Here is a 19,157-nt window from a genome sequence, read left to right as displayed (position 1 = left end):
GATTAGTCAAAATTTTTGCTAGTTTTAGCCTATGACGAGACTACTGTGTTTAGTCAAATTTTTACTGATTTTCATTTCACCCACAATAAACATTTTTTTTTTTTAAATTTCCACTAATACTCTATCACATTAGCAACCGTGAAATTTGTAATGTTTATAGGTTTCTCATATAATTTGGTTTGATTTTTGTCCCCTTCAACATTTCTTTCTTATTTTGGCTGTAGCTTTTCACAATTAACGTGATAACAAATAGCTTTCCATTTATATTATATTGCCTATATAGACACACAAATAATTATGGAAAATATGGCTAAAATAATAATAGTAATAATAATAATTGTATTAATAATATTGGCTTTGCAAAAAAAAAAAAAAAAAACGTATATATTAGCTTCAAAACCCTTTTCTTTCTCATTCTCTCAACAAAAGCTTTTGTTCCCGTTCCATGAAGCCCAAAAACCTTAGCCACAACAAAGCCGAAACCCAGACCCACAATATATCTCCACTCACTCTCTTGTCTCTCTGCTGCTAAAAATCCTTCACCGACATTAGTTCTGTACCCAAAATTCCATTAACCTAATTTTGTAGAAAAAACCCAAAAAACAAAATCCCTTAAATATTTTGTACCACACTTTCCCTTTTCAATTTCCCGAGAAAATCGCTGGAATCGTTTTCGCATTGCGCAAAATCGTATTGGGCAATTTTTGTTAGGTTTTGTTGTTTCCACTTTCGGTGAAAATCTCAACGGTTCTCTATATATGTATTTGAATTGTTTTTTGCCGAGTTTCAGAGGGGTTTGAATCCGCGGTGGAGATTTAAGGGTTTTGTGGAGGATCGAGATTTTTGAGTTGGGTTTTGGAATTTGGGGCAAAATTATTTAGGGTTGTGTGTGTGTGTGTGTGTGTGTGTGTGTTTTTCTTTATTGGATTGAGAAAGTTGTTAGAGATGGGAAGCGTCGATGATCAGACATTCAATGTGAATTTTACTACCGATGGCGTTGGGAAGCTGAGGGAGGTAGTGAAGGAGAAGCTGATGGAGTTCACGGATTTCAGCGATGATCATCTTGTGGTATGAGCAGTTTTTATTGTTTATTTGGCTTTTTTGTAATCTGGGTATGCTATAAAATTTGTATTGTATGTGTAATGGTTTGTTTATCTATTGGGTTTTGTGTGTTTTAGAGAATTTGTGATTTAAAATTTGGTTTTTGATTGGTTTTGGGATATGGGCATTTGGATTGGTTCTTTGTTGTTTATGTTGTTATATTTTGTTTGATTCATTTGAATATACTGTTGGGAAGGAATGTAGAGTAGAGATGCTGTAAACTTGAGAGAGACTAAAGAAGTTATGTATTATTTCAGTGTCTGGTTTTAAGGAAAAAAAAAAGAATTGTGGAGTATGAGGTGTGAAGAAGAGGTGAATGGTTGTTCAACTATTTCTTTAGCAATTTTGTGACTCAATTTCATTTTCTACTTGCTATTGGTATATCTTGTTGTTTATAGCAAATTTCATGATCGAGGAGTTTGGAACGTGGAGAGGGGTGGGTTGGAAAAGAATGGGTGTTGCTGCCTAGTGAGGGTTTTTCCAGTATGTTTGTTGTTGTGTATTTGGAATAAGGGCAAGAAGAGTGTGCTCAAGATTGTTGAGAGTTAACCCCGGTGGTGGGCTCATTGCTTTAGAGAGTCTAGGTTCATTCCACCACAGTATTGGTCCATGGGGTTTCTACTTGCTCTCTATTTAGTTAATATTCTTTTATTTAGGTTTTACCTGAATGGGTACTTGAATGTTTGAGACTAGGCTGCTGTTGCCAAAGCTTAGATGGTTTTAAATGGCTTGAGTAGGTGTACTCAATTGGGATACTTTGCATCACATTTGAATATTGTTTAATATCCTCTGATTGGGTTTAGTTGATATTTTGATCTATTTTGGGGTGGCTGTATAGGGTCGCTTGGGTTTTGCATGCTTGGATTGAGCCTTATGTTGGGCATAGGTTTGACTTGAGTTGGATTAGACTTGCTAGTTGCTACTGACAGGGTAGGCGAATCGACATTTGGTTGGCAGAGGTGAATCAGAATAGGGGTTTTGTAGGCTTGGATGACATGGTTTGTAGGTCTGGCATTTGATGTAGTGGGTTGTGAAGCTCGTGGAACAGAGATGTGGTTGTGTAGATTATGAGGTTTAGAGGTGCTGTCTAACATAGAACAGGTTATTGGGTTCTTGGGCTGTTTTCTTTCTATCGTACAGAACTTGGTGTAGTAGTTGTTTTCATTCTTCCACGAAGAAAATTATTGTTATTTCTGAGAAAATTCTGAGCCTTGTGTCACTGAGCAAGTTCTTGAATCTTTGGTATTTTAAGATGGAAGCAGCTTCTGGTTCCGTGAGGACTATTTACCTTTTGGATGATGGTATGATGTGTCGTTTTGTTCTGGTAAACCTGTAATGATGAGAAAATGGCTGGAGAGGTTCCATACTGAAGTTCTTTATATCACAGAACACGTTGCTCCTTGTAGAATGTTTCTGGTGTATTATATTTGCATTCATATTATAAAATTTTGTTGTAATCGTGCATGTTCTTTCATGAATGAATAATTGGTTGTAATTTAGGATCTGGATATCTATTTATTATTAATACTATTTGGTTGGGCTATTCATAGTTTTTCCTGGTGTGAAATTGATAAAAAAAATTGAATCAGGCTTTATTATTGGTATTTTTTAAAAAATCCATTTTTCTAATAGTTTGGGTAGTCACTGTAATTAGAGTTTGTTGTCATTTTTTTGCTGGTGTTGGACAAAAGTGTGCTTTAGTTATGGTGGATGTTGTATTGCTGATGAAACCAGAAGGTATGTACAAAGTAACACAATCAGAATGTAATGTGATTTTAACGAGGCCTCAACAAATAAGTATTCCATTTGACCCTTCATTATTATATATATTTAATCGGTTCCATGGAATTAATGATGATTATAAAGTTTTTTAAAGTTATGTTTGTTCATATATGTTGTCAGTGCTTCTAAATGGTTCTTTTGCTTATCATTTTTTGTTTTCATTCTGTGCATTTTTTATCTATATTATATTGTGTTTAACATCTTCCATCTCTGTTGAATTTTAGTGGGTTGCAGAAATGAATGTTGATGTATTGCCATTGCTTTATGATTTTGCATGATACCATGATCTGACATAGATTTAACCACTTCATCATCTGTTTGAAAAGAAGGGTTTGGTATTGCAACTACAAAATTGACGTGATTCTCCAATTTGTATGGGCAGGAATATGTGATTGTGTTAGTAAAGAATGGCAAGCGCAAGGAAGATGCAAGGAATGAGTTGCGTGTGTTTTTGGATGGGGACACTGATTCTTTTGTATCTTGGTAAAACTTAGTCCCTTTTGTGTGCATATTTGAGGCCTAATAAAATTTTCAACAACTTATCTCTGTTCATAGTTAGCTTTAATGTTATTTATTTATTTATTTATATGCCTCCTTGTTTAACAGGCTGTGGGATCATCTTGCTTTAAATTTGGATTTGTATGTACAACATGAAGAGTCTTATATGGAAGAAGCTCCCAAGACAAAACCCCCATTGTGGGACCAAGGTGGAAAAGATGATTCTCATCGTTCAGATTCTGAATCAGAAAAAGAGAAATCTAATACGTTATCTAGAAGCCGGCACAATAGGGAATGGAAAGGACTAGTGAGGGATGCAGCTGAACCCCCTCCTCTTCGGAGCTCTGATATTGACAAAATTCATTATGAAGAAAAACCTCATCGCAGAGTAAGTCGTGCAAAGAGGTCTCCTTCTCCCCGTTCTTTTCAGAGGAAAAGGAGTCAGCCGGATGAGCGTGAGAGCAAGAAGGTTTGAATTTCTATTTTTTTCCTGAATATAAAATGAATGTTATTTTCTTTGTATATTTGAGCATTTGCAGTTCACTATATGCATGTACAAATTCAGCAGCTTCCTAAATAAAACAATTAAAATCAAAGGATTTGATAATTTATACAAATAAACTTTTAATAGCTTCTTCGTTCCACTAAATCTTATCATGTTTGGTGCTTTTCTTACTCTGTAGCTTTCTTATACAAAAAATCTATCTACACTTGGTTTCCTCTTCTTCTTTTTATTGCTGAATTAATTTTTATTTTTTATTTTTTATTGTTAATTACATGCATCTAGTGGGTCTTGGACCCATGACCTCACCCTCCAACTTGCTCTTCCATGGGTGGAGGTGCTATTTGCTCTAGTTCTCATTGGTTTAAATTTCAAATAGAAATTTTGATATTATTCACACGTCTTGCTTGAGCACGTCAGGCTAGTTTCAATTTATTGCCTCGGTTCAATGTCAGTTTGCTTGCTAATTACTAGATACATTTATTGTTAGGAAATATTTTGTTTTGGTAGTTCTATGTGGGAGTAATACAGTAGAATCTCTTGTTCCAGTTTTTGTCAAACTAATTGTCAAGGATTAATGGGAAAGTGATTTAGGAAGAGTTTCCTTGGATTACCTGGCACACAGTTCTGGCGGGTGGGGTTGTGTGTCCGTGGTTTACTCCCTAGGGGTGGGTCTAAAGGGCCCTGCCTTGGTGAGGTTCCATGTCATCAACAAAAAAAAGTGGTCCTTCTGTTTTCATTCTCTCCATTGCCGTTCTCTTCACTTCAAATCTTTTTCTATGTTGTACATGTGAGAAAGACGATGGAGAGAAAGAGAACAAAAAGACCACTTTTTTATGGTGTTCACATGGAGGAATGACATGCCGTGGTACCATGCCATTCCTCTTCCCCTTTTCTAGACTTTCTTGATTTCTGTTACAGCTTGAGGCTGTCAATCAGTACACAGCTTGTGTACTGGTAGGCTTCCTGCTTTTCTGCATTTTCTTTACTTATTAAAAAAAAGTTGTATTATGATCAGTGGCCTTTTCTATGGTGTACATGTGTTGGGCTCAACGTGATGTGGCTCAATCTCATAAATTGGATGATACACAAAATACAATGATTGTTACGATTCAAGTAAAATTGTGAATTTTAGACCTTGAAACAGTGAAATACAAATTTTAGCCAAATCATTCATAAATTTTATTTTATCCACCAAAAAAAAAAAAAAAATAATGATATGATTCATGTTTTGATAACTACGATGTTTATATCCAAAAGCACAAGAATTGAAGTTTTAGCTCATTTGTGTCAACATAGTAGTTTGATGTATGGAATCAAAGGTACTATTAGTTAATTTGGATATTTGTTAAATTTAGTATCTTTCATATCTCACTATTAGTTGTTAACTAATATATGATTTGTTGATTCAATCTTGTTGGGAAGGTATTACGCTTTCTGTTTTTACTTTTTTTTCTCCCTCTCTTAAGAATTTTATGACTATGTACTTAATTAGGAGATAAAAAATAGACTAAGAAATTATGCTGTAGTCATACAAATGGTGTTGTAGATCAGCATTATTTTTCTTGCTATTCCTTTTTCATATGTGCTTTGTTTGTTCTTCCAAACCTTCTGATCCTTAATGAACGTTTTGGCAGAGGGAGGCAGTTTCTCAAGTAAATATTGATGCCCCGAGGCGTCTACTTCAGTTTGCAGTTCGAGATGCAGTGGGAACTTCGAGGCCTTCCAATTTGGCAAAGGAACCCAGACTGAAGCGACTTCGTTCTGTGGTTTCAACATCCACTGGGGACTCATCATTTGTTGATCATCCTCAGCGGATTCAGTCTGTTGCCAGAGTGCTAAATCCCATGTCAACTGTAATTAAAGCTGTGGCAGAGGCTGCAGAAGATGTAATAAAGGTTAAACCTTCTGGAAGTGTGTTTGACCGACTTGGTCGTGGTATGGATGTATCAGAGACCAGTGTCCAGCATACAGAATTTAGAGACGCCGCTGTTGAAGATGGGGAATATGGGGATGTTAACCAAATTCAGCAGCAAACATGGCCGAGCTATCATCAAAGAAGCAACTACAGTGGACAGTATGTTGCCAATATGACTATGTTGGAAAGTGAAACTGGCTTGGCATCTGATTCTACATCTGACAATGAAGGATATGATGATGTCAATGTCATGGGCCGTAGAGTGATGGATGTTTCTCAGACTGGCACGTCTGCTGGAAGCAAGGGTGAGGATTCAATGATGGTGCAGTATAGTGTAGCTAACAATGCTGATGATGTTGTTAGACGAAATAAGGATCATGATCAAGCCGTGGCAGCAGCAAATACTTCTCGTAGTAAGATAGTGAACATCTCTGTGAATGTAAACACTTGGAAGCCGCCTCATTATCAGGAGCCTAGGGAGATTGTAGAAGTGGATAATAGGAAATCTCTACTGGACAGTGACACAGGATCTGGCAAGTCTGGTATGCGTCTTATGACGGAGCCGGCCAAAGTTGGTAATGGAAATGTAAGATGCTTGTGTGCATAAATACATGTCCTCATGCATGAATACATAATTCAAAAGTCTAAAATCTAATGTGTGTGTGTGTGTGTGTGTTGTTGCTTGTCTTCAATTTGTAATTTTCCTTTATTCTTTATACTGGGTTCCTAGAAGTAAACTTGTAGTTGTTGATGATAAACAGGCAAAACCTGCTGTGGATGCTCAGAAAGAGTCCCTGAAGACACTGTCAGTCACTCCTGGTGAGTGGTGAACGCTCCTAAAATTTAAGATTCTAAGTTGATATACAGCACGTTTACTTTCTGTTATTTCTTCTCCTTTATTGGGTGTGTATTAAGATTGTTAGCCTTTTCAGCTTCGAACTCCTTGATGATTTTCCTCTCTTCTGTTGTGGATATAATGTGATCCCTCTGTTGTACTTGCCTTTTAAAATGTTCTATTGTGTGGTATTTGCAGGTTTATATGCTGCTGGTCGACCTCTAGAGGATGCTGATTCTCGAACCATCTTTATTAGCAATGTAATATTTCATACTGGTGTCCTTTTGGGATAGAAGGGTAGCTCTGTTCCTCACATGTTACATTTGTTGTCCTTAACAGGTCCATTTTGGTGCTTCTAAGGATAGTCTTTCTCGGCACTTCAATAAATTTGGGGAAGTACTAAAAGTGGTCATACTGACTGATGCAGCAACAGGGCAACCAAAAGGGTATAGATATTTCAGATGCTTTGCTTTCTAATTTGTTTGTCCAAATCTTTCCTTTTATTCTTGGGAAAGATGTTTTTTTTCTTCTTTAATAACATTTTGCTATAACATTGTTTGAGCAGGTCAGCTTATGTAGAGTTCATGAGAAAAGAGGCGGCAGACAATGCTTTATCTTTGGACGGGACCTCCTTCATGTCAAGGATTCTTAAGGTATATTGCTTATAGAAGCTGGCTTTCTTATGTTACTTGAAATGATAGTCTTTTCGTGTTTCTGTTGGTTTGCTTGTGGCATGAGCGGCTTTTCTTTTCCTTTTGTGTGTGTAACATACCAATAAGTTGAGACCATTGTAATGGGTTACTAGATAGCAGTTGTCCAAAAGTTTGAACAATTTATTATGGTCTTGCATATGCTAATAAAAAAGAGAAAATTATGGTATAGCACTTGGATAGAAGATAGCTGTGTTAAGTGGTCAGACTGTTAGAATACCCATAACTCCTACCACCTCCCTTCCATGAGTGGTGGCTAAGCTTGCACTAAATGCTTTGGTTGCCGGGCATCATGAATTTGCTACTATTTACTGGTAAGGCATAAGATGTGATTAATTGATATGATGGAGGTGGTTATGCAAGAAGGCCATATATGGCACCCCTTCATTGCTTTTGATAGATATGTTAAACTGTTTCAGAGTTCAAGTTGTATGATGGGACCCATCTTAGGCTGGCTTTTCATGCATTGTGGTTCAATGTTGTTAAGAAGTTTTACAATATTTCCAGTGAAAATCACTTGTGGCATTCCGCATTTGTCATGTTTCGTTTTCTAGATTTGTTTAAGAAACGGAATCATAGATGCTGCCTCATAACCTGGCATATTAATGTTTAGGATTGCAATCTGAGTGACTCTTCAAAGCTTTTGTGAATTACAACTACATGAAAGCTGGAAAGTCAAGAGAGGCAGCAGATAAATAATTAGAGATTTAGATAGGTCCAATTCTAGAACATTTACTAGATGCGTACGTACTATCGTATTTCTCCCATCTGGTATTGACATTAGATTTGATATACATTGAAAACATCACTTGAGGAAGTTGGAAGGATCAACAGTCTATTAATTTTTTTGAAATCATCACTATCTGTTAAAGTCTTGTTATTTGCTCAAAGCAGGGTAGCATTTTAAATTTACAGACACATATCTTACTAAGCATCAACAGTATGAATTAAGTGGATAAAGATCCTTTGGAGTTTCAAGCAATGGTGATTCAGCTATCAAAAAAAAAAAAAAAAAAAGATCCCTTGGAGTTCTTAGGATAACAACACCGTGGAGTTCTTAAAATCCTATCCGTCTATTTTGAAATTAGTGGATTGGATTTTGTCACATCATCAATAATATAAATAGATACTAAATTGGTGATAGTCAACCTTTGATTAAATGTTGATAATGTGGCAAAAATCTAATTCACTCATTTCACAATGAATGGAGAGGATTTTAGGAAGTCTATAGTGGAGTTACCCTAAGAAGTCTAGAGGATCTTAGTCCCAAATTAAGTATTGTTGTGTCTTTTGTTTAAATGTTGCACTATGTTGGGTTGGTTTTTATTTTTTCTCTTTGGGATAAGTATGTTGGGTTGGGTTTCTTGTAACTCTCTATAGTTAATTTTATGAATCATTTGAAATTTACCTGTGTAATTGTATAGGAAGCTTTCCCATTTGAGCTTTCCTTTCATTAGTAAAATTTTATTACTTATAAAAAGCTAAACTAAGCTTTACATTTATATTGAAGAGGCTAATAGGTGCATCATGCAAGCCAAACACTGGCAGAATAGTTGTACAATGCCATGAAATCCATGATGTTCTTTGGTTCCTTTAACATTTGGTTTCTAAAGCAAGCAATGTCTCTCCATTTTTCTTACTGTAGGTTGTGAGGAGAAGTGCTGCCAATCAAGAAGCTGCCCCTATCATGACATGGCCTCGGGCCAATCCATTTGCTGCTGCTAGGTTTGCCAGGGTTCCTTTTCCAAGAGGCATGTCTGGTGCATTTAGGGCTCGCCCTCCATTAAAACTTGGTGCTAGGAGCATGCAGTGGAAGCGGGATGCTCAGGCCACACCAGCTGAGAGCGGTGCTTCTGTCTATGGAAATGCTATTCTGTCACCCACTGCTCGTAGTCTCACCTATGTCAGAACAGAACCTAAGCCAGATGGGAATCCCAGTACAACCTAGTTCAACAGCCTTACCTTTTTGCAAAATTCTCAACTACAATGCACCATAGTGCACTTGCAGGCCAGATGAGACCCTACCAGTTCTCTATATTTTGGAATATCATTCTTCTGTACATGAATGTTTTGAAGGGTTGAGGGGTTGAGGTCTGAAGAAGTGTAATAATTTTCTTGGTTTAATTTTTTGGCTGGAGAAGACCAGGTTTTTTTTTTTTTGGGATATAGTTCTGGTGGATCCAAGATGGAAGAAGTTTAGAGAAAGTGGTTTGGACCAATTTCTTTCGATGCCTATGGTTGTAATCTGTGAATAGGGTGGATGGATGGAATATTTATTAATTTGGAGGAGAATATCTTTGTTTGTTTTGTATTGGTTACTATTATTTTAATGATAAAATGAGAAAAAAAAAAAAAAGAGATGAAGAAAAAAGAAAAGAAGAAAAAAGAGAGGAAAGATTTGGATCAGTTGCCTCGTTATGTACATCCTGGTGTGCCTTTTATCTTATATATATGTAGGGTATGTGCCTTTTATCATTTTGAGTTTTTGATATTATATACTGTTTGTGCATGTTCTCTCGTTTAGTCTGCTAACTTAATGGTAGTTGTCTTTGAGTTAATCAGAAATATATACGCATGCTTTATTTAGGCTCAAAAAAGATTGGTCCTTTGTATGTTCTACAGTCCTTTTATCTCGTCCATCAGAGTGCCAGGTTTTCCTAGGCACAGAGAGGAGATGTTCAAGATGCATTCTTCTTCTTCTTCTTTTTTGTTTGTGTTTGTCTTTGTTTTGAGGGCGAGGGGCTGGTAGTGTTAGAACCCTAGCTGAGAAGTGCTAAAACCACTTAAGATGCACTTACAGCCTTTGTCTTTTATTCATTTCATGTTCACTAGCAGAAAAAAACAGAAAGCATGCAAGCTTAGGATCCGTCTGGTTGAGGAGTGGAAAGGTGGATGCCTGGAAAGATAGAAAATAGTGAGAGGATGAAAAGTAAAAGGATAGAAAAGATTTTAATTTCTCTTATTTTATTTGGTTGGGAGTGGAAAAGTGGAGGGATGAAAAAAGTGAGTTTGTATAAATTTATTCATACATCTTTGTTAAAAATGATGGTCAATTAAACAAAAAGTGAAAAAAAAAATCACCTAATTTATTAAAAAAAAAATCATGTGCCACCAAAAAAAAAAAAAAAATCATGTCTAGTTAAGCAAAAAAAAAAAAAAAAATGACTATCACACCCACAATCTAGGAAATAAATAAATAAATAAATAAATAAATATATATAAAAGAAAAAAAAAGGGAACTTCTAGGAAAAAAGAAAAAAGAAAAAAGAAAAAAAAGACAGGCAACGTGTCCACGCAGCCCAGGAAATCAAAAATAAATAAATAAATAAATAAAAAGAGGAGAAGAAAGAGGCAACGTTCCTAGCAAAAAAAAGAAAAAAGAAAAAAAAGAAAAAAACTAGATATAGGTATTTTTGTCCATTAAACTGTCCAATTTTCTTTCTATTTTGAGGAAAAAACTTTTTAGTAGATTTGGAGAGAACATTTTGGTATTACCATTTATTTTCTTTTCTTTCCACCTAACTAAACACACTCCAAAAAATTTTTCTTTCCATTTTCTCTCCAAAATTTTCCATCTAACCTATTTCACCTCCAAACACACTCTTAGGCTTGGACCTAAAAGGACTTTCAGGAATACCATGGATTCTTCTATATGCCGCCTCTAGCTCTTTATAAATCAAACGAGAAAGAAAGTTGAATAGTAAACTGTCAACTGTCTGATTACTGTTGGCGGCCACATTTAAAGAGCTAAGCTGTTTTGAATATAGTAAACTAGAGGCACATCTTTTACGATTGTTGACATGACGAACACTATTTTTCACTTAAATTTATTACTGACATTATTTTTATTATGTATCAACCACAACATGCAATGTTAACTGTTGTGAAAAATATTTTCCTTCTATGTTTGTGGTGTTTTAACAAAGACTTCCCATATCACCAGAGTTTTCCCGATGAGTATCATTTCCAGATTTCCTAAACGCATTATCATTTGTTCTACTTCAACTTCTTATTTTCCATTTTATAGCTATGACAAATAGAGAGCGCATACAGAATTGTGGTAGTTGGTAAACATGCTTCCTTTGCACATCTGCAATGCCTTGTATGGCTTCTGCTTGTTGCAAATTAGACCATCAGCAGCTTAACATTATATAATTTATATTACATAAAAACGTCTTAAGAATTTCATAGCAAATGAAATAGTGGTCTTTTCGTAATGTTATTCCTCCTAAGCTCTCTTTGTAGCAGAGAATATCTCTCACTAATGAGAAAGTAGGCCTGATGGGTGTATAGTGTCAGTTTCAACGCACAACAAAAGGTTAATTCAAATTATTTCTCCACTTTTTTGTCACCCTACCATCAAATATTAGTTAACTATCACAAAGCTTGCTGAAGCTCCACTTGTCCTTACTATAAGCATCCCAAAGATGATTCTAAAACACATACTAGTACTTCCAAATAATTCTAGAATTTTCTCCTAAGGCACACAGCAGTGGGAGAAAAGGCCTCTACACATTAAAGAGAGGTAATTCCTTATAAGCACATTCCCATGTGCTTCCCTAAGCGATGCGGGATTCCATGGAATGCAAGACCCTCATTTTTGGATCACTACAATCCACTCACCTTACGGGCACACGCATTCTCGCTTGTGGGGCCCACACTTCTGGCTAGGGCATGGCTCTGATACCATCTCTAATGACCCCACTCCACTTGTATAGATATTGTCCGCTTTGGCGCCTCATACCCCTCACGGTTTTGTTCTCTCCCAAAACACACAGCAGTGGGAGAAAAGACCTCTACACATTAAAGGGAGAGAATTCCTTATAAAAACATTCTTATGTGCTTTCTTAGGTGATGTGGGATTCCATGGAATGCAAGACCCCCTTTTTGGGTCACTACATTAATAAACTTTCTTCTTTTGAGAATTGCAAAAAGCTGGTAGTTTTCTAACCATCAGAAAAGCCAAAAACTCAGTTAACCTCTCATGTCTCCCAATGGGCAATGGATGACACCACTACTACGGTGTCTACCTCCTGACAGAAAGTTTTGCTTCAAGATATTTATTAGTTTCATGTCTTTGATGGAATTGAAAATTCACTATGTCTGAATACACATACAATTACACAAAGCTCTCAGAAGATTGAAGCATACTTCCCTGAATTCTCTATCAAACTAAGAACTAAATAACAGGATACATTCTATGTTGGCACATAACAAACAGAAGTTCCATTTCTTCAGAACTGTATTTTACTCAACATGAAAGAGCATCTCAGATTCTCAGAAAAGTACTGGTCTTGAAATCAATGAAAAACTATGAATTAATGAATACTACTACCTCCTATATCCTTTCACACAATAATCACTTTCTCAAGTGCCTCTTAATTAATCCAACTAATTAATCATATATGTGCCATATTAAATCTTTATATGAATTGTTCTTTCCCATTTGAATGAAATGTTAATATAAAAGAAAAAAAAAAGGAACTTCCAGGAAAAAAGAAAAAAGAAAAAAAAGACAGGCAACGTGCCCACCCAGCCCAGGAAATCAAAAATAAATAAATAAATAAATAAAAGAGAAGAAGAAAGAGGCAACGTTCCGAGCAAAAAAAATAAAAAAGAAAAAAAGAAAAAAACTAGATATAGGCATTTTTGTCCATTAAACTGTCCAATTTTCTTTCCATTTTGAGGAAAAAACTTTTTAATAGATCTGGAGGGAAAACACTTTGGCATTGCCATTTATTTTCTTTTCTTTCCACCTAACTAAACACACTCCAAAAATTTTTTCTTCTCATTTTCTCTCCAAAATTTTCCATCTACCTATTTTACCTCCAAACACACTCTTAGGCTTGGACCTAAAAGGACTTTCAGGAATACCATGGATTCTTCTATATGCCGCCTCTAGCTCTTTATAAATCAAACGAGAAAGAAAGTTAAATGGTAAACTGTCAACTGTCTGATTACTGTTGGCTGCCACAGTTAAAGAGCTAAGCTGTTTTGAATATAGTAATACTAGAGGCACATCTTTTACAATTGTTGACATGACGAACACTATTTTTCACTTAAATTTATTATTGACATTATTTTTATTATGCATCAACCACAACATGCAATGTTAGCTGTTGTGAAAAATGTTTTCCTTCTATGTTTGTGGTGTTTTAACAAAGACTTCCCATATCACCAGCGTTTTCCCGATGAGTATCATTTCCAGATTTCCTAAACGCATTATCATTTGTTCTACTTCAACTCCTTATTTTCCATTTTATAGCTATGACAAATAGAGAGCGCATACAGAATTGTGGTAGTTGGTAAACATGCTTCCTTTGCACATCTGCAATGCCTTGTATGGCTTCTGCTTGTTGCAAATTAGACCATCAGCAGCTTAACATTATATAATTTATATTACATAAAAACGTCTTAAGAATTTCATAGCAAATGAAATAGTGGTCATTCCGTAATGTTATTCCTCCTAAGCTCTCTTTGTAGCAGAGAATATCTCTCACTAATGAGAAAGTAGGCCTGATGGGTGTATAGTGTCAGTTTCAATGCACAACAAAAGGTTAATTCAAATTATTTCTCCACTTTTTCGTCACCCTACCATACAAATATTAGTTAACTATCACAAAGCTTGCTGAAGCTCCACTTGTCCTACCATAAGCATCCCAAAGCTGATTCTAAAACACATACTAGTACTTCCAAATAATTCTAGAATTCTCTTCTAAAGCACACAGCAGTGGGAGAAAAGGCCTCTACACATTAAAGGGTGGTAATTCTTTATAAACACATTCCCATGTGCTTCTCTAGGCGATGTGGAATTCCATGGAATGCAAGACCCTCATTTTTGGGTCACTACAATCCACTCCCTTTACGGGCACACGCATTCTCACGTGTGGGGCCCACACTTCCGGCTAGGGCATGGCTTTGATACCATCTCTAATGACCCCACTCCACCTGTATAGATATTGTTCGCTTTGGGGCCTCATACCCCTCACGGTTTTGTTTTCTCCCAAAACACACAACAGTGGGAGAAAAGACCTCTACACATTAAATGAAGGGAATTCCTTATAAAAACATTCTCATGTGCTTTCTTAGGTGATGTGGGATTCCAATGGAATGCAAGACCCCCTTTTTGGGTCACTACATGAATAAACTTTCTTCTTTTGAGAATTGCAAAAAGCTGGTAGTTTTCTAACCATCAGAAAAGCCAAAAACTCAGTTAACCTCTCATGTCTCCCAATGGGCAATGGATGACACCACTACTACGGTGTCTACCTCCTGACAGAAAGTTTTGCTTCAAGATATTTATTAGTTTCATGTCTTTGATGGAATTGAAAATTCACTATGTCTGAATACACATACAATTACACAAAGCTCTCAGAAGATTGAAGCATTCTTCCCTGAATTCTCTATCAAACTAAGAACTAAATAACAGGATACATTCTATGTTGGCACATAACAAACAGAAGTTCCATTTCTTCAGAACTGTATTTTACTCAACATGAAAGAGCATCTCAGATTCTCAGAAAAGTACTGGTCTTGAAATCAATGAAAAACTATGAATTAATGAATACTACTACCTCCTATATCCTTTCACACAATAATCACTTTCTCAAGTGCCTCTTAATTAATCCAACTAATTAATCATATATGTGCCATATTAAATCTTTATATGAATTGTTCTTTCCCATTTGAATGAAATGTTTGCATTAATCTCTGCAACTTCCCATTCACAATAATACACACCTTGCTATTGCAACCAATCGCCCATCTTTCTAGTGGGACAAATCTGATGACTCAAAAGAAAAATAAAATGAATGAAAGTGAATAATTATCAGTCATTATACTACCAATCCTCTGAAACAACAAAGATGTCAAGTGTAAACATTTTGTCTTCTAAAGGAATGGCATAAGAAGATACTCTTCCACTAAACTGCTGTTAGGTTATCGCTTCACAAGTAAAATAATTAATGTGTCAAATGCTATGGCTAATACTAAATCACCATTGAACATTAAGATGTGACCTTGAGACAAATACATCCGTAACATTTTGATTTAGCAATCAAATCGAAAGTCACCCTTGGACTAATTAAGAAGACACTGCTCACTTTTCAACCAAAATGGTCATTTTATATAATGAAAGAAAAACATATGCCATCCAAGAAGAATCAAACATTAATACATGAAAATCCAACTCAATGGAAAACCAATGTATAACTTCATATCATTAGTAAACTAATCTTTGAAAAAAAGCTAAGTCATCTTAACAGCAGAGTGAACAATAATCCAACTGACAAGCCAGCAATACAAATGAAGGAAATTCCGCGAACTCGAACAAATAATGTATTCAAATTCTTAGCAACCTGGAGAGTCAGAGTCAAAATCTGTAACCTACCTAGCTCCTCCATCTTCTTAAAGAAGTACATTGGCTTCAGTGATTGCCTCAACATGAAGGCCAAAGAGAATGGAAACCCAAATGCCACAGCACTCATCATTGAAACCTCAGGAATAGGCGAAGACTTAGTGATATAAGCAATCCAAGCTCCAAGGCCAAGCTGAACCAGACCCAGAAAAGCCACAGCTTTACTCAAACTATAGATGGTCTTCATCATCCCTTCTAGAACTTCTCGGGTCTCATTGGCTAAAGCAGATTGGTCACGTTCCACTGTTGGTCCCTCAATTTCTTGGTGCTTGAAATCCGGGTTTTGACTTGGGTATTCACTAGGCTTTTGGGGTTTCTCAGATTCTGAGGATGGTTCAGAGGTTGAATAAAATCTGGGTTTTCCTCCATGAAACCAATCAAGCTTGAAACTTTGAGGGTTTTTAACAGGTTTTAGGGCTTTCCCAGTGTGTATCAATGAATCATAGGCTGAAATATTTCTGGGTTTTTCATTTGGTGACCAATAAAGATCAGGGTTTTTGAAATTGGTAGCAGAGCTTGACCATGATCCAATGGAACCAAGATTGGAACTTTTGGGGTTTGGCTGTATTGGGGCTTGAAATTCAATAAGATTGAAGCTTGGGTTGGAAAGTGTTTTGGCAGAGATAAGGGAAGTGGAGGATGATGAGAATAAATGAGGTGTTTTTAGAAGCCTAGAGCTAAACCTGCGTGAAATCATGGCGGCCATTTGTGTGTGAGAGAGGGACAAGGGACAAGGTTTTTGTAAGGAGACACAAGGTTTGGCCAACTACCATGTTTTGGCGCAACGACTTGTAGCACTTGTTGAAGGAGTTCTCTTAAAACTTTGGTATGTCGGTTTGACTTTGGTTGTATTCATTCCATCTTTTCTTTTTTTGGATATTTGAATCTTATGTTACAGACCCTAGTAAACAGGGGTTATTATTATTGGGTAAATTGAGTGAGACCCACTGAGAGGAAGGATCATACTTAGGTTCTAGTGCCTAGTATTACTGGACTCGTTGAGATGATGACATGTGTGTACTTTTAGACACATGTTTAAAAGTGAACACATGTTATTAGCTGACCGAGTCTAAAGCACTAGACCTAAACTAAGTCCAGAGAAGAATAGAAGAGGAAGACAAGTGTCACCATTTGGGACTGAAATAAGAGCTATGACTCACTGATGTTCTTGCTTGCATGCTTGAACCTAGGGTATAAGATGCTAGAATGATAATTTTGCAAATAAAAAAAAAGTCACTCTAATAGCTCCTACCCTTTTCGATTATCAAAAAACTACTCCCATTTTTTACTTTTCCCCCTTGTAAAAGGATCAAAATCTAACTAATCTACAATATTACTTTATAAATTAAGTCCTATGGTTCTTTGTGTGAAACTTATTTTGTATTAGTTTTGTATTGTAGATCACATTTCTTTTAATTGTCCATATATGAAAAAACTAAAAAAAAATAAAAAATAAAGTTCTAAAATAAAATTGGCAAACTAAATTATATAAGAACAATAATATAATTCCAAATGTTTTTTTTTTTCGAGTGCAATATAATTCCAAATGTGATTACATATGTTTCTACATAGGGAAAAAAAATCTTATCTAAGATTAACAAAATGTAAACGCAAAAACTTTATTACTAATGAACTGTTTAGATATCGCTTATTTTGCTGAAAACTAAAAATTTATTACTAAAAACACTGTAACAAAATAATTTTTAAAGCTGAAAAGACTATGTATAACAATTGCTGCGTTTTTTCTTGTCCCGCTGGTCCATGAACAATGCGTGGCACGCTAGTCAAAACGCCAAACACAACATTTAACTCTACAAATGTCCAATCCAAATGCACGCTAAGCTTCTGTTTGGATACCAATGAAAAATGAAAATTATTTTACTATTCAGATTATTTTTGCTACTATTCACAGGCTACACTGTACTTTTTAGTACTATTCGTGAGCTCCACTATATTATTTCAATTAATTTTTTCTTTTATCTATAGTACTTTCAGCAATAAGTTTTCAGTTTCAACAAAATAAGTAGTATTTAAACAAACTCTAATGCTACATCCAAAAAGTGACAAAAGATATTTATTTAAATTAAAAATTATGTATACCCAAAAAAAAAAATTATAATATGGAAAGTTTTTTTTTTTAAAAACCAACTCTTTGTATTATATCTTTCACTTTATATATAAGAAATTTTTTTTTTAATATAAGAATATTTTTATCTAAACTTATTGTCCTAAACCTCAAATTGTAATGAGCGGACCTTGTCTTGACCTTTCTTTAATTTTCCCCCCCTCTGCTCCAATCCTCAAACTTATTACAAAACAGTGGAAATGATTTTTCCCCCTTTTATATACATTTGACATGTTCTTTGATAAGAATGAAAATAATGTTAGTGATGGGTAGATATTGCTCTAAACACAATTCACCATGTTAACATGTGGTGAACAAGATGGTGAAAAATGTTGTGTTGCTCATTATACAACAAGTTCCTAAAAGAAAATTCACTATTAATTTAAAAAGCGCACATTTACCAAAGAAAATTTATAAACATCCTAAGATTGCGTTTGGATACTTGAATTTGGATTTGAATTTGAATTTTAAAGTGATGGATTTGAAATGTCTTAATTTCAAATCTATAAATATTTAAGTATGTCATATGGATTTCTAAAATTCTATGGGTTAAGAATTTATTTTTAATTCAAGGATGCAGATATGTCAAATCCAACCCTTCACCTTTTGCAAACTATCCAAACAAGATATTTAGAGGCTGTTTGGATGGCCAATTCTCATGACTCAATTCTCAGTTTTCATAACTCAATTCTCAAAAATGGTGGGACCCATAGCAAAATACTCGTTTGTCTGCACCAATACTCTATTTTCATAACTCTGTTTTCAATACTCAATTCTCTACTTTTTGAGTTATGAGTTATGGAAACTGAAAACAACTTTTGGCTGTTTTCAGTTTTCAATTCTCAATTCTCAATGGCAAAATTGTAAATACCATTACAAACCCGGTCCCACCATCTGACTTTTGCTCCCTCTTTATCTCCTTTTCTCCTTTTTTTTTTCTTTTCTTTTTGTCTTTCACGTGGTCTGGGACGCTGCTCCTCCTCCTCTTCTTCTTCTTCTTCTTCTTCTTTTCTTTCCTTTTCACTTTCTGAGCTTGGTTCTTTTTTTTTTTTTTTTTTCTTCTTTTCTTCTCTTTTCACTTTCTGGGGTTACAGTACAACATCTCTTCAAAAGAAAAAAAAGAAAAAAAAATCAACACAACATATTGAATTTTTTTTTTTTTTTTTTTGATGAGTAGATACTGAAATTTTGTTATAGCAAGATTAATGGATGCAAACACTAACAACATAAAAAAGAAGAGAACACCCTACAGCCACAATAGAAGCTGAGA

The 19,157-nt window shown here is 35.3% G+C and overlaps 2 protein-coding genes across 2 annotated transcripts; one reads left to right on the top strand and one right to left on the bottom strand.

The window, feature by feature from the left end:
- Positions 1 to 402: 402 nt before the first annotated feature.
- Positions 403 to 9,768, top strand: LOC111994222 (protein gar2). The gene is made up of 9 exons (XM_024026098.2): positions 403 to 1,068; positions 3,266 to 3,366; positions 3,490 to 3,850; positions 5,521 to 6,387; positions 6,563 to 6,620; positions 6,835 to 6,896; positions 6,976 to 7,082; positions 7,202 to 7,289; positions 8,992 to 9,768. Exons 1-9 carry the CDS (start codon positions 946 to 948, stop codon positions 9,292 to 9,294), a joined length of 2,070 nt encoding a protein of 689 aa, XP_023881866.2. The 5' UTR covers positions 403 to 945; the 3' UTR covers positions 9,295 to 9,768.
- A 5,680-nt stretch (positions 9,769 to 15,448) lies between these two features.
- On the bottom strand, positions 15,449 to 16,556 carry LOC111994223 (uncharacterized). Its single transcript, XM_024026099.2, has one exon. It carries the CDS (start codon positions 16,466 to 16,468, stop codon positions 15,599 to 15,601), a length of 870 nt encoding a protein of 289 aa, XP_023881867.2. The 5' UTR covers positions 16,469 to 16,556; the 3' UTR covers positions 15,449 to 15,598.
- Positions 16,557 to 19,157: the final 2,601 nt, after the last annotated feature.

The sequence above is a fragment of the Quercus suber genome, unplaced genomic scaffold, assembly GCF_002906115.3.
Source record: "Quercus suber isolate HL8 unplaced genomic scaffold, Cork oak 2.0 scaffold_154, whole genome shotgun sequence".
In the NCBI taxonomy this organism is placed as follows: domain Eukaryota; kingdom Viridiplantae; phylum Streptophyta; class Magnoliopsida; order Fagales; family Fagaceae; genus Quercus; species Quercus suber.
This window is presented reverse-complemented; position numbering and strand designations above follow the sequence as displayed.

What these genes read in the sequence shown, in the direction of transcription:
- LOC111994222 (XM_024026098.2), top strand. Translation starts at nt 946, where the DNA reads ATGGGAAGCGTCGATGATCAGACATTCAATGTGAATTTTACTACCGAT. An exon ending in GACACTGTCAGTCACTCCTG is followed by an intron (nt 6,621 to 6,834) that starts GTGAGTGGTGAA and finishes TGGTATTTGCAG; the next exon opens with GTTTATATGCTGCTGGTCGA. An exon ending in GCAACAGGGCAACCAAAAGG is followed by an intron (nt 7,083 to 7,201) that starts GTATAGATATTT and finishes TTGTTTGAGCAG; the next exon opens with GTCAGCTTATGTAGAGTTCA.
- LOC111994223 (XM_024026099.2), bottom strand. Translation starts at nt 16,468, where the DNA reads ATGGCCGCCATGATTTCACGCAGGTTTAGCTCTAGGCTTCTAAAAACA.